Source organism: Pongo pygmaeus, chromosome 12 (genome assembly GCF_028885625.2).
Source record: "Pongo pygmaeus isolate AG05252 chromosome 12, NHGRI_mPonPyg2-v2.0_pri, whole genome shotgun sequence".
Taxonomy (NCBI): Eukaryota; Metazoa; Chordata; class Mammalia; order Primates; family Hominidae; genus Pongo; species Pongo pygmaeus.
Genome location: NC_072385.2, coordinates 101836306 through 101849759, shown reverse-complemented (window position 1 = coordinate 101849759; position 13454 = coordinate 101836306). Strand labels below are relative to the sequence as shown.

The window sequence follows — 13454 nt, the reverse complement described above, 5'->3', positions numbered from 1 at the left end:
AAGTGTTGGGATTACAGGTGTGAGCCACCGTGCCAGGCCCTGAATCAGATTTAAAAGAGGGCATTTCATTAAAAAGAATTTTTGTTGTTGTTTGCTTTTGAGACAGAGTCTCGCTCTGTTGCCCAGGCTGCAGTGCATTGGCATGATCTCTGCTCCCTGCAGCCTCAGCCTCCCAGGTTCAAGTGATTCTCCTGCCTCAGCCTCCCAGTAGTTGGGATTACAGGAATGCACCTGTCTAACTTTTGTATTTTTAGTATAGAGGGAGTTTTGCCATGTTAGCCAGGCTGGTCTTGAACTCCTGACCTCCGGTGATCTGCTCGCCTCGGCTCCCAAAGTTCTGGGATTATAGGCGTGAGCCACCGCACCCGGCCAAAAGAGGGCATTTCAGAATGAGGATCTAGCATAAGCACAGAGAAGGGGGAGCAATAAGAGGGAAACAGGTAGTAGGTCATTTTTGCAATAGCCTGTGACATTTGTAGGGCAGTATTGGCGGGGAATACTTTAGTAAAATTAGCTGGTGCTGTGGCTCATGCCTGTAATCCCAGCACTTTGGGAGGCCGAGGCGGGCAGATTGCTTGAGCCCAGGAATTCAAGACCAACGTGGGAAACATAGCAAGACGCTGTCTCAACAAAAAAGTAAAAAAATTAGCTGGGGGCGCAATGGGGTGGCTCATGCCTGTAATCCCAGCACTTTGGAAGGCTCAGGCAGGCGGATTGCTTGAGCCCAGGAGTTGGAGACCAGCCTGGGTAACATGATGAAACCCTGGCTCTATAAAGAATACAAAAATTAGTTGGGCCCAGTGGCGTGTGCCTGTGATCCCAGCTACTCGGGAGGCTGAGGTGGAAGGATCACCTGAGCCAGGGAGGTGGAGGTTGCAGTGAGTCATGTTGTTTGCGCCACTGTACCCCAGCCTGGGCAATAGAGTGAAACCCTGTCCAAAAAATAAAAAAATAAAGCTGTGGCAGAATGTGGAGATTCTTGGGAGCTGGAAGTTCTCATGGGGCATTTGTAAACCTCACATTGTAAATAACGGAGTCTTTCTATCAGTTTGGCTTCCTTAGTTTTAGAAAACAAGAAATAATTATGGCTAACTCAAGTAAAAAGAGAAAGAGAAGAGAAAAAAGACGTGGAGATAGGGAGAGAGAGGAAAAGACGTGGAGATAGAGAGGGAGAGAGAGGAAAAGACGAAAGGAAGGGGGAAAGGAGAGAGGAAGAGAGAAATAGAGAAACAGACTGATTAGTGTGTTGGATAGGTTACATAACCAAGTGACCAGTCAGGAACCCAGCAGCTCTGGGGGAGCTCAATGTGATGCGTTGATAAACCCGCTCTTAAGAGCACTCGATTCCAGTTACTTTCTATTCGGTGGGTCGCCAGCCAAGATTCCAGGTCCCAGGAGAGTCTAACTGACCTGGTGTTTGTTTCCACCTTTGCGGCCTGGGTTCTGTGCTTGCAGCTCATTAGAATACAGGGAGTAGAGACAAGCAGGTAGTTTCCCAAAGGAAGGGATGCTGAGTAGATTTAAAAAAAAAAAGTGTAGATTCTTCAGTAAACTATGGGATGTTTACTATGCAAAACTTAAGATTTCCCTTATTCAAATAAATTATCTTTCATGTTAGACATCTAAATATGCACTAATTTAGTTAAACCCCTGGGTTCGTTGATCTCATCACACTGAGCTAATATTTTTGTTGCTGTTGTTTGCAGTGACCTGAAGTTTCTACCTTCACAATTGCTTTCCTCTCAAATAATTCCCAGATTTTAAATTTTTATTTTATTTTTTCTGGAGACGGAGTCTCGCTCTGTCGCCCAGGCTGGAGTGCAGTGGCGCGATCTCAGCTCACTTGCAGCCTCTGCCTCCCGAGTTCAAGCGATTTTCCGGCCTCAGCCTTCCAACTAGCTGGGACTACAGGCGCGCGCCCCCACGCCCGGCTAATTTAATTCCCAGATTGATATCCATTGCTTCTGAGATGGGCCAATTATCCTTCGGAGAAGACTTAGGTCGCCTGGCAGAAAAAGATGAAAGAAATCTAAGAAAACGATGACACTGAGAGAGGAGCCTAGCGAACCAGCAGAGCGACCCCAAGCCGCAATTCCCCCTTGCGTGGATCGATTACCAAGGCTTCCTGGCAGGAGCTCTCGAGGGCTGCCGCGTGAGCCGAACTGCACATTGGGAACTGTAGTTGAGGGGGAAGGCCGAGAGGCGGGCGCCGCACACGGGTACATGGGCCCCGGTCAACAAAGACGCGCCGTGCGCGCGCGCGCGCTAGAGAAAAACAGGGGAAGACGTGCGCGTGCGCGGCCGCCGCTGGGAGCCACCAGGCGGCGGAGAGGACAGCGGCAGGAAGGGAGGGGCCCGAGCCACCGACTGCAGAAGGAGAAGGGGTTGTGCTCCTGGCCGAGGAAAGAGAAAGGGGCGGGGCCGGCGGGCAGCGTGCGGCGGTGCGGAGCTCTTGAGACCTACGGGCACACGGGGGTCTGTGGCCCCCGCCGTAGCAGTGGCTGCCGCCGTCGCTTGGTTCCCGTCGGTCTGCGGGAGGCGGGTTATGGCGGCGGCGGTAGTGAGAGCTGTGAATGAATTCTCCGGGTGGACGAGGGAAGAAGAAAGGCTCCGGCCGCGCCAGCAACCCGGTGCCTCCCAGGCCTCCGCCCCCTTGCCTGGCCCCCGCCCCTCCCGCCGCCGGGCCGGCCCCTCCGCCCGAGTCGCCGCATAAGCGAAACCTGTACTATTTCTCCTACCCGCTGTTTGTAGGCTTCGCGCTGCTGCGTTTGGTCGCCTTCCACCTGGGGCTCCTCTTCGTGTGGCTCTGCCAGCGCTTCTCCCGCGCCCTCATGGCAGCCAAGAGGAGCTCCGGGGCCGCGCCAGCACCGGCCTCGGCCTCGGCCCCGGCGCCGGTGCCGGGCGGCGAGGCCGAGCGCGTCCGAGTCTTCCACAAACAGGCCTTCGAGTACATCTCCATTGCCCTGCGCATCGATGAGGATGAGAAAGGTACCTAGGGCGCTGGGGGAGGGGGCGGCTGCGCCGGGAAGAAGGCGGTGGGGTCGCCGGGGGAGGGCAACACCTGCGTCCCTTTCCTGCGGGAGGGGACGGTGCACCCCCAGAATTGATATGCCCCGGGAGACTGGTTTCCCGTAGGTCAGAGCCTCATCTTCTAGTATTCTCAAAACCTCTCCCCTTTCAGGGCACCGTAGCTGTCGACTTTGTTTCAGACACCAGCCTTCCCCCACACTTCTGCATGACCCAAGTCACTGTGAGACACCCAGACGTGTTGATGACAGTGACATTTGTCCTAGAGTGAGCACACTGATCCTTTCTAGCACTATGAAGAGTGTGCAGCTTCCTCTGAACCAAGGTTTCCAAAAGGTTTTGATAGTGAAGAAGCAGTGCCTTGTTACTGGCTTTTAATGAAAGCAGAGTACTGTAGTGTCAGAAAAAAAGAACAAATGATGACAATTTTGGAAGAAATAGCTGCATATGACTGCAGTTGAATTTGCATCATTTTAATCAAGATAATCATTTTATCAGTACAACGATTCCTGAATACTTTTTCAATGAAGTTATATTTAGCATAAAACTTTTCCCCCGGTTGCTTTGATTTTAATTAAAACAGTATTCCAAAGTAGCCTTTAATTTCCAAGTTGAAATGTTTGATGAATGGATTGCATAAACTTAAACATACCACTTTACAATAAAACCTAAAACAACTATGTATGTTTCTGAATGAAAGCAAGGATACTACATCTTTCGGGTTTCTTTTAAGCTAACTTTTTTTTTTTTTTTTTTTTTGAGGCAGAGTCTCGCCCTGTCGCCCTGGCTGGAGTGCAATGGTGCAGTCGCGGCTCACTGCAACCTCCGACTCCCTGGTTCAGGCGATTCCTTTGCTTCAGCCTCCCGAGTAGCTGAGATTACAGGCACGCACCACCACGCCGGCTAATTTTTGTATTTTTAGTAGAGTGGGGATTTCACCATGTTGGCCAGGATGATCTCCATCTCCTGACCTCCTGATCGGCTCGCCTCGGCCTCCCAAAGTGCTGGTATTACAGGCATGAGCCACCGTGCCTGGCCTTAAGCTAACATTTTTTGTTATATGTGCCAGGCATTGTGCTATTAGCTTTGCATGTGTTATCTTTTTTCCTTTTTAAAAAAATAGCAACCATCCCAGACCATGAAAAGTGTTATTTAATCCTCACAATAACCTTGAGAGATGAAGGTATTATTGGTATCAGCATTTTAGAGATGAAGAAAATGAGGCTCAAAAGATAAAGCAGCTTATTCCAAACCTGTGCTAATAATGAAATTTGTTTTATGGAAAATAAGTGAAATTAGGAGAAGTCTAACTTTTACAATTCTCCCCTTTTATCCTTACTTCCAGTATGCTGAGATCTTGCTTCTCTCTCTGCCAAAAACACCCACTTTGCTACCACACCTCAATTAGATACTCACTTGCATTGTCCATTAGTGAAAACAGGAGCAATCTGCACTTCATTCATAGTGTCTCTCTCTACTACCAACTCCAAAAACTGTTCTAGAATTTCAATCGTGTTGAAACCTATTTCCTTTGTGGGGCCTGGGAGTGGGAAGTAGGATATAAGGAAAGAGGCAGGTATTCATTGTTTTGGACAGTAAGGAAAGAATGACGGTTAAGAGAGGTCAAGGAGGGTGTTAACATTTAAGAATACTATGTGTTTGTAGAAGGAAATTTTTTGTTAACTGCTCCATTCTTTTTTTTTTTTTTAATTTTTTTTTTTTGAGATGGAGTCTCCCTCTGTCACCCAGACTGGAGTGCAGTGGCGTGATCTCAGCTTACTGCAACCTCTGCCTCCCAGATGCAAGCGATTCTCCAGCCTCAGTCTCCCGAGTAGCTGGAACCACAGGTGCGCCCTACCACGGCTGGCTAATTTTTTGTATTTTTAGTAGAGACGGTATTTCACCATGTTGGCCAGATGGGTCACGAACTCCTGACCTCAGGTGATCCGCCTGCCTCGACCTTCCAAGTGCTTTGATTACAGGTGTCAGCCACTGCGCCCGCCCAGCAAGCTCCATTCTTTATCACCTCTTAAGAACATCCAGGATCCCTTGGGGAGAATGAAAACGGTTGCAAAGTTTTAGAATAGAGGAGCATGTTTAAGAGTAGATCATTTTTTGGGCCAGTCACGGTGGCTTACGCGTGTAATCCCAACACTTTGGGAGGCCGAGGAGGGTGGATCATGAGGTCAAGAGTTTGAGACCATCCTGGCCAACATGGTGAAATCCCGTCTCTAGTAAGAATACAAAAATTAGTGGGACATGGTGACACATGCCTGTAGTCCCAGCTACTCGGGAGGCTGAGGCAGGAGAATTGCTTGAACCTGGAAGGTGGAGGTTGCAGTGAGCCGAGATCATGCCACTACACTCCAGCCTGGGTGGCAGAGCAAGACTCCATCTTGGAAAAAAAAAAGTAGATCATTTTTTGCTGGGCACGGTGGCTCATGCCTGTAATTCCAGCACTTTGGGAGGCTCAGGTGGGTGGATCGCTTGAGCCCAGGAGTTTGAGACCAGCCTGGGCAACATAGTGAAACGAGGGGTCTTTGTGAAAAATACAAAAATTAGCTAGGCGCAGTGGCACATGCCTGTAGTCCCAGCTACTTGGGGGGCTGAGGTAGGAGGATCACTTGAGCTGAAATTGTTCAGGCTGCAGTGAGCCGAGATCGTGCAACTGCACTCCGAACTGGGTGACGGGAGTGAGACTGTCTCAAAAAAAAAACAACAAAAAAAAAACTGTTTTAATTGTTTTATTTAGGAGGAGAAAGTCAGAACATGGAAGGACATTTTATTTATTGATTGATTTTTGAGACGGAGTCTCGCTCAGTTGTCCAGGCTGGAGTGCAATGGTATGATCTTGGCTCACTGCAATCTTTGCCTCCCAGATTCAAGCGATTCTCCTGCCTCAGCCTCCTGAGCAGCTGGGATTACAGGTGTACGCCACCACACCCAGCTAATTTTTGTATTTTTAGTAGAGATGGTGTTCCACCATGTTGGCCAGGCTGGTTTCGAACTCCTGACCTCAAGTGAACCGCCCTCCTTGGCCTCCCAAAGTGCTGGGATTACAGGTGTGAGCCGCTGTGCCCCACTAAAAGGAAATTTTAGTTAACACTGTTGGTTGATTGGAGTTGGGAGGTAGGATAAAAGGAGAAATTAAGGAAAACCTAGGCATGAAAAATAAAAGACCCTGAGCTCTTAGATTTGAAGAAATAGCAGTTACATGTGAGGAATAAGTGGAAGAAATAGAATTCAGACCTCAGGTCTCAGGCTGGTGACTTAAATATTTGAGTATCACATATATGAATATATCTATTACACTTAAATCCTCCTAAACATTTGTATTTTTCAGTTGGATATATTAAATATATAAAAATAATTATTTTATTTAATTTATTTTAGAGACAGTGTTTCACTCTCTTACCCAAGCTGGAGTGGAATGTGATCATAGCTCACTGTAGCCTCAAGGCTCGTTCCTAGGCTCAAGTGATCCTCTTTTTTTTTTTTTTTTTTTTTTTTTTTGCTAGAGATAGGCTCTTGTTATGTTGGCCAGGCTGGAGAAATTTCAACAATATTTTCAGTGATCTGCGTAATGCATATTTCATACTCTTTCTACTGATAATGTTTCTGTTCACAACTTTTTCATTATATTTTGATTTTTTTTTCTTTTCTTTTTTTTTTTTTTTTTTTTTTTGAGACAGAGTCTCGCTTTGTCGCCCAGGCTAGAGTGCAGTGGTGCAATCTCAGCTCACTGCTAGCTCTGCCTCCTGGATTCATGCCATTCTCCTGCCTCAGCTTCCCGAGTAGCTGGGACTACAAGCGCCCGCCACCATGCCCAGCTAATTTTTTGTATTTTTAGTAGACACGGGGTTTCACCGTGTTAGCCAGGATGTTCTCGATCTCCTGACCTCGTGATCCGCCTGCCTCGGCCTCCCAAAGTGCTGGGATTACAGGCGTGAGCCACCGTGCCCGGTGCATATTTTGATTTCTAATGTGGACATCAGAATGGGCTGTTGACAGCTCTTTTTTTTTTTTTTTTGAGACAGAGTCTCGCTTCTTCACCCAGGCTGGAGTGCAATGGTGCGATCTCAGCTCACTGCAACCTCCACCTCCCAGGTTCAAGCGATTCTCCTGCCTCAGCCTCCCCAGTAACTAGGATTACAGGCATGTGCCACCCCACACCCGGCCAATTTTTGTATTTTTAGTAGAGACAGCATTTCGCCATGTTGGCCAGGCTGTTCTCAAGCTCCTGGCTTCAAGTGATCTGCTCGCCTTCGCCTCACAAACTGCTAGGATTACAGATGTGAGCCACCGTGCCCGGCCTGACAGGTCTTTAGTTTGATTTTAGTTCAACAACTGATGCCATAATATGCCAAATTAAATTAGTTCAGACTGAAACAGATTACTTACAGATTCATTTTCCTTTAAAAATGAAGTAAAACTTTAGCCCGATGTGGTGGCGGGTGTGTGTAATCCAAGCTACTCGGGAGGGTGAGGCAGGAGAATCGCTTGAACCCAGGAGGTGGAGGTTGCAGTGAGCTGAGATCTCACCATTGCACTCCTGCCTGAGTGAGAAGAGTGAGACTCCATCAAAAAAAAAAAAAAGGCTGGGTGTGGTGGCTCAAGCCGGGTGCAGTGGCCCGTGCCTGTAATCCCAGCACTTTGGGAGGCCGAGGCAGGCAGATCACTTATGGTCAGAAGTTCGCGACTAGCCTGGCCAACATATTAGTGAAACCCCATCTCTACTAAAAATACAAAAATTAGCTGGGCATACTGGTGCACACCTTTAGTCCCGGGTACTTGGGACGCTGAGGCAGGACAATTGCTTGCACTCCAGAGGTGGAGATTGCAATGGGCCAAGATCACGCCACTGCACTCCAGCCTGGGCGACAGAGCAAGACTCCATCTCTCAAAAAAAAAAGCTGAGTTTATATTGTTATGTTTCTTTTCTTAAATTTTTTCTTTAGGAGATTGAATATTTTTGTACTTTAGTCTTAATCCAGTGGTTGAAAGAGAGTGCACTTTTGAAGTCTGCCTCTTGGCCGTCCTTGACAACACAAACCTTAGTTCCAAGAGAATCTGATTCTTCCTCTTTCTCACTGCTCCAAAATATGTATGATCAAATAGAAACGAGTTGAATAGGCAGTCTCTTCAAAGGTTTCCTAACTCGGTGGTTAACTATTAAGGAGCTGGTGATATCATGCACTGCCATTCCCTTGGCAACATGACTTATCTTTTTTTTTCTTTTTTGAGACAGTCTCACTCTGTCACCCAGGCTGGGCAGTGGCGAGATCTCAGGTCACTGCAAGCTCCGCCTCCCAGGTTCACGCCATTCTCCTGCCTCAGCATCCCAAGTAGCTGGGACTACGGGCGCCCACCATCACGCCCAGCTAATTATTTTTGTATTTTATAGTAGAGATGGGGTTTCACCGTGTTAGCCAATACGGTCTCGATCTCCTGACCTCATGATCCACCTGCCTCGGCCTCCCAAAGTGTTGGGATAACAGGTGTGAGCCACCGCGCCTGGCCGACTTATCTTATGATTTAACTGAAAACCAATTTATTTGATTCAGTGAAATGGCGTCAAATTATAGTAGTGTTAATTAATTGAAATATTTGGTACCTTGAAATGTTAAATGCCAAATTAAATCTCATTTTAATGAAATCTTGTATAAATGTGGTTTATATGGTGACTATGTTTATTCTGAATTTTATTCTTATGGCATACTCAAAAAAAAAAAAATTTTTTTTTTTTTTTTTTTGAAATGGAGTCTCACTCTGTCGCCCACACTGGAGTGCAGTGGTGCAATCTCGGCTCACTGTAACCTCCACCTCCCAGGTTCAAGCAATTCTCCTGCCTCAGTCTCCCGAGTAGCTGGTACTACAGGCGCGCACCACTATGCCTGGCTAATATTTTTGTATTTTTAGGAGAGACAGGGTTTCACCATGTTGGTCAGGCTGATCTCGAACTCCTGACCTGAAGTGATCCGCCTGCCTCAGCCTCCCAAAGTGCTGGGATTACAGGTATGACCCACTGCACCCAACCCATACTCAAATTTGACACTGAATTTTCATAAGGGCCTTAATTTATCTGAAACCAAACTATTTCAAAAGAGAGAAATAGCACAGCAAATTCTATTGACTTAATAAAAGGATATGTGAGGTCTATTTATTAAAGCAAATATTAATTGGAGGCCAGTTAATTTGTACAGCTCTGCATTTTAGATATTTGAGAAATATTTACTTCCTCTCCAGTGAGATGTGTTAAAACATTTGTTATGTGATTAACGAATATGTGTACATATGTATATATGTGCATACACATTTTGAGACAGGGCCTCAGTCTGTTGTTCAGGCTGGAGTGCAATGACATGATCTTAGCTCACTGCAGCTTCAGCCTCCCAGGCTCAATCGATCCACCCACCTCAGCCTCCCTAGTAGCTGGGTCTACAGACGCATACCACCATGCTTGGCTAATTTGTAAATGTTTTGTAGAGATGGCGATCTTGCCATGTTGACTAAGTTGGTAAAAATTTTCTTTAGTTGTTGAACTTCCTTGGAAGACAGAAAACCTGTGATAGCCATTTTATATAAGGAGAAGCTGAAATTCAAAGAGTAGACTCATAGCAGAAACAAAAATAGAATTTAAGTGAATAGACTCAAAATATTGTACTTTTTACTTTATACTACAGGTTTTTATGTTGTAATGCTGGTAATGAGCTCCTTGGAATACTTGGAGGAAAAGAGAAGGTTGTAATAATGGTTCTTTGGATTAACTAGAACATAACATGTTCTGCATGGCTCCTGTGGGTAGACAAGCCTGAATCTCCTGGGTAACACAATGGTGGAGGTTCTTTAGGTGAGGTTTGATTTCTCAAGTATGTAGGACTAAACAGAAAAGGCCTAGTATGTTATATGAATGAGAGATCAAGTTTCTCAGGATATTGTAGGGCTAAAGGATCAGGCATCAAAGACAGAAATTGTCTAAATAAAATCTTTTTCTATTTATTCATAGTTTTAAAGGGCCAAAAGGTCAGGCATTGAAGACAGAAATTGTCTAAGTAAAATATTTTTCTATTCATAGTTTTAAGCTGTGTATATGTGCATGTGTGTATTTAAAATAACTTCGTCGATGAAAAGAGTCAAACTCTGTAAAATATTTGAAGAGATTTATTCTGAGCCAAATATGAGTGACCAGTGGCCCATGACACAGCCCCAGTAGATACTGAGAACATCTGTCCAAGGTGGTCAGGCTATAGCTTGATTTTATACACTTTAGGGAGACATAAGACGTCAGTTAAACATGTAAGATGTACATTGGTTCCATCTGGAAAGGCAGGAAAACTAGAAGTTGGGGAGGCTTCCAGGTCGTAGGCAGATTCAAAGATTTTCTGTTTGGCAATTGGTCAGAAGAGCTTATCTACAGTCCTGGAATCCATAGAAGGGAGTGTCTGGTTTAAAATAATAGGTTGTAGATACCAAGGTTTTTATTATACAGATGAAGCCTCCAGGTAGCAGGCTTCAGAGAGAATACGTTGTAAATGTTTCTTATGAGACTTGAAAAGGTGGCAGACTCTTAGTTAATTTTCTCCTGGTTCAGGTAAAAGACTTGGAAAGGGAAAGGATTCTCTACAGAATGTAAATTTTCCCCACAAGAGAAAGCTTTGCAGGGCCATTTCAGAATATGTCAAAGAAATATAATTTAGGGTAAAATACTTCAATTTCTTTTATTTATTTATTTATTTTTGAGACAGAGTCTCACTCTGTTGCCCAGGCTGGAGTGCAGTGGCGTGATCTCGGCTCACTGCAAGCTCCGCCTCCTGTGTTCACGCCGTTCTCCTGCCTCAGCCTCCCGAGTAGCTGGGACTATAAGCGCTGGCCACCATGCCTGGCTATTTTTTTGTATTTTTAGTAGAGACGGGGTTTCACCATGTTGGCCAGGATAGTCTCGATCTGTTGACCTCGTGATTCACCTGCCTCGGCCTCCCAAAGTGCTGGGATTACAGGCGTGAGCCACTGTGCCTGGCCTCAAAACACTTCAGTTTCTTTCATGGCCTGCTATCTGACGTGATGATGTACTAGAGTCAGGCTGGGAATTTGGCGTCTTACTGCTACAAAACATCTTAATATCTCTGTTTTAATGTTAATGCTGATCAGTTGTCCCTGAATTCCAAAGGGAAAAGGGTGTATGAGTCATGTCCAACCCCCACTTCTCATCATGGCCTGAACTAGTTTTTTAGGTTAACTTTGGAATGCCCTTGGCAAGGGGAGGGTCCATGAGTCTTAGAGTTTTATTTTTTGCTTACCAGTTTATAAAAAGTTAATGAAAATTATATTTCATAATTCTATATAATTCAATGTTGTACTTTATTTAAAACTCACGTATAAAATAGCTGTCCATATCTTTTCAGAAGATGAGGATGGAGGGTAGAAATCAGAAGTGTCAGATTTGGTAATTTTCTTATACTGCCGAAAACCTCTATACCTACCACTTTGAAAGGATTAATTTCAGACTTACTTTCTTTGGGCCTAATGATTCTACTTTAAGGTTTCCCTGATTAAACTAAGGAATAAATCTGATAAATGGACATTCAGATGATACCATACTTTTCCAAAAGATAACATTGCTTTTGATTACATATGCAATAAACATTTCACATTTTTTCTCGAGATTATTTACTGGCATCTGCACCAAAGACACAAAAAAGCAGCCACTGTGAAGGACTTTATCCCTTGTTCTGTTTTTAGCTGGTTTGTTGTTGTTGTATTTTTCCTCATGTTGAATACAGTTAAACCCTATTAAACTGGATTCCCAATATTACTGTTGTCCTGATGACAATTAAGAATAGTTAGTAAATGGATATTGAATCATTTTATTTTTTTAGTAGTGATGGGGTTTCGCTATGTTGGCCAGGTTGGTCTCGAACCCCTGGCCTCAAGTGATCTGCCTGCCTTGGCCTCTCAAAGTGTTAGGATTACAGGCGTGAGCCACTGCACCTGGCTGGATATTGAATTGTTGAAGAAGGGTGTTCCCTAACACTTCCTGCCTCTTTTCCGCTGTCTTACTCTCTCTGTTCCACCCAGTAGTAGTTGGGTTTTTGATGTCTGGCAAAGTATAGATTATCTACTCTTCTGTATTAGTTTTCTTCACGCTTTTTTTTTTTTAATTTTTTTAAAGCAAGATAGAGACAGGCTCTTGCCGTATTGCCCAGGCTGGTCTTGAACTCCTGAGCTCAAGTGATCCTCCCGTCTCACCCCATAAAGTGCGGAGATTACAGGCATGAGCCACCATGCCTGGCCAGTTTTCTTCAGTCTTGACCTATAATAGTTCTGCAAAGCCAGTGAAGCTGTTAATATGCTGACGTAGCCTTTTTTTTCCTCTCGTTTGTGAATTATTAACAATCGCTGATCTTACACATCATATACAATAAAACATCTTTGAACACAGTCACATCTCAGCAGCTCATTCTGGTTAATGAGGAAAGAAAAATGTCAAAATCTGTGATTTTCTTAGAGGTTATTAAATGTTTTACAGCTGTATAGATATTCTGTAGACTTGCTGTACTTACTTACATAACTTTTCTGCTCTTCTGCAGAGGGAGAGAATTAACTTCATAAGTGGGCTTTGTCAATGCCCTCCAGTCAACGATCTCCAGGAACAAACCTATCTATGGTTGAGCAAGTGGGGTTTATTACTCACTGTAGCCAGGGAGAACACACATATGTAATAACCATGGTATGTCATAGTAAAAGAGTGTTAGGAAGATCTTATAGGATTTGGGCTTGTTTATTTGGTGATTTTAAGGAATAATTCTATGAATAAATATCATAAAACCTATCTAGAAGAAAAGACTAGAATGAGGTCTAAAGCTGTAGTGGTTAAAAAGCAAAGGTCACTCATTAGCTGGAAAAGGGGAATATTTGGTATTTCATGGTTTAGACAGTGTTCAGTGTTCATGTTTTGTCTGTGTTTAGACATAATTGTAGAGTGGTCTTGTTCCACCGTGGTCACAGAGTGGCTTTATTTCATGCTGATATTCTGTAAGTGCCAGGTCAAATACCAAGGTGTAGCTGATAGTAGTAGGCCAGCTCCTGGATGTAATAAGCTGCTTTTCTCTTTCTCAGCTTTTTTTTTGTTTTTTGTTGAAATAGAGTCTCGCTCTGTGGCCCAGGCTGGAGTGCAGTGGGGCAATCTCAGCTCACTGCAACCTCTGCCTCCCGGATTCAAGCGACTCTCCTGCCTCAGCCTCCCAACTAGCTGGAATTACAGGTGCACGTCACTACACCCGGCTAATTTTTGTATTTTTAGTAGAGATGGGGTTTCGCCAGGTTGAGCAGGCTGGTCTCGAACTCCGAACCTCAAGCAATCCATCTGCCTCAGCCTCCCAAAGTGCTGAGATTACAGGCGTGAGCCACTGCACCTGGCCTCTTAGATT

At 44.9% G+C, this 13454-nt stretch overlaps 1 protein-coding gene across 6 annotated transcripts in view; it reads left to right on the top strand.

Moving 5' to 3' along the window:
* The first annotated feature begins 2267 nt into the window (after positions 1 to 2267).
* Positions 2268 to 13454, top strand: part of SPAST (spastin) — an 89838-nt gene continuing 78651 nt past the window's right edge. For 2 of the 6 annotated variants that reach the window (XM_054473274.2, XM_054473272.2), the window contains exon 1: positions 2298 to 2988. In XM_054473274.2, the coding sequence (XP_054329249.1) occupies positions 2574 to 2988 (415 nt within the window). In that variant the 5' untranslated portion in view covers positions 2298 to 2573. Of the gene's footprint in view, positions 2989 to 13454 lie in introns of all 6 variants that reach the window. The other 4 variants (XM_054473276.2, XM_054473275.2, XM_054473270.2 and 1 more) reach the window with 3 other exon arrangements.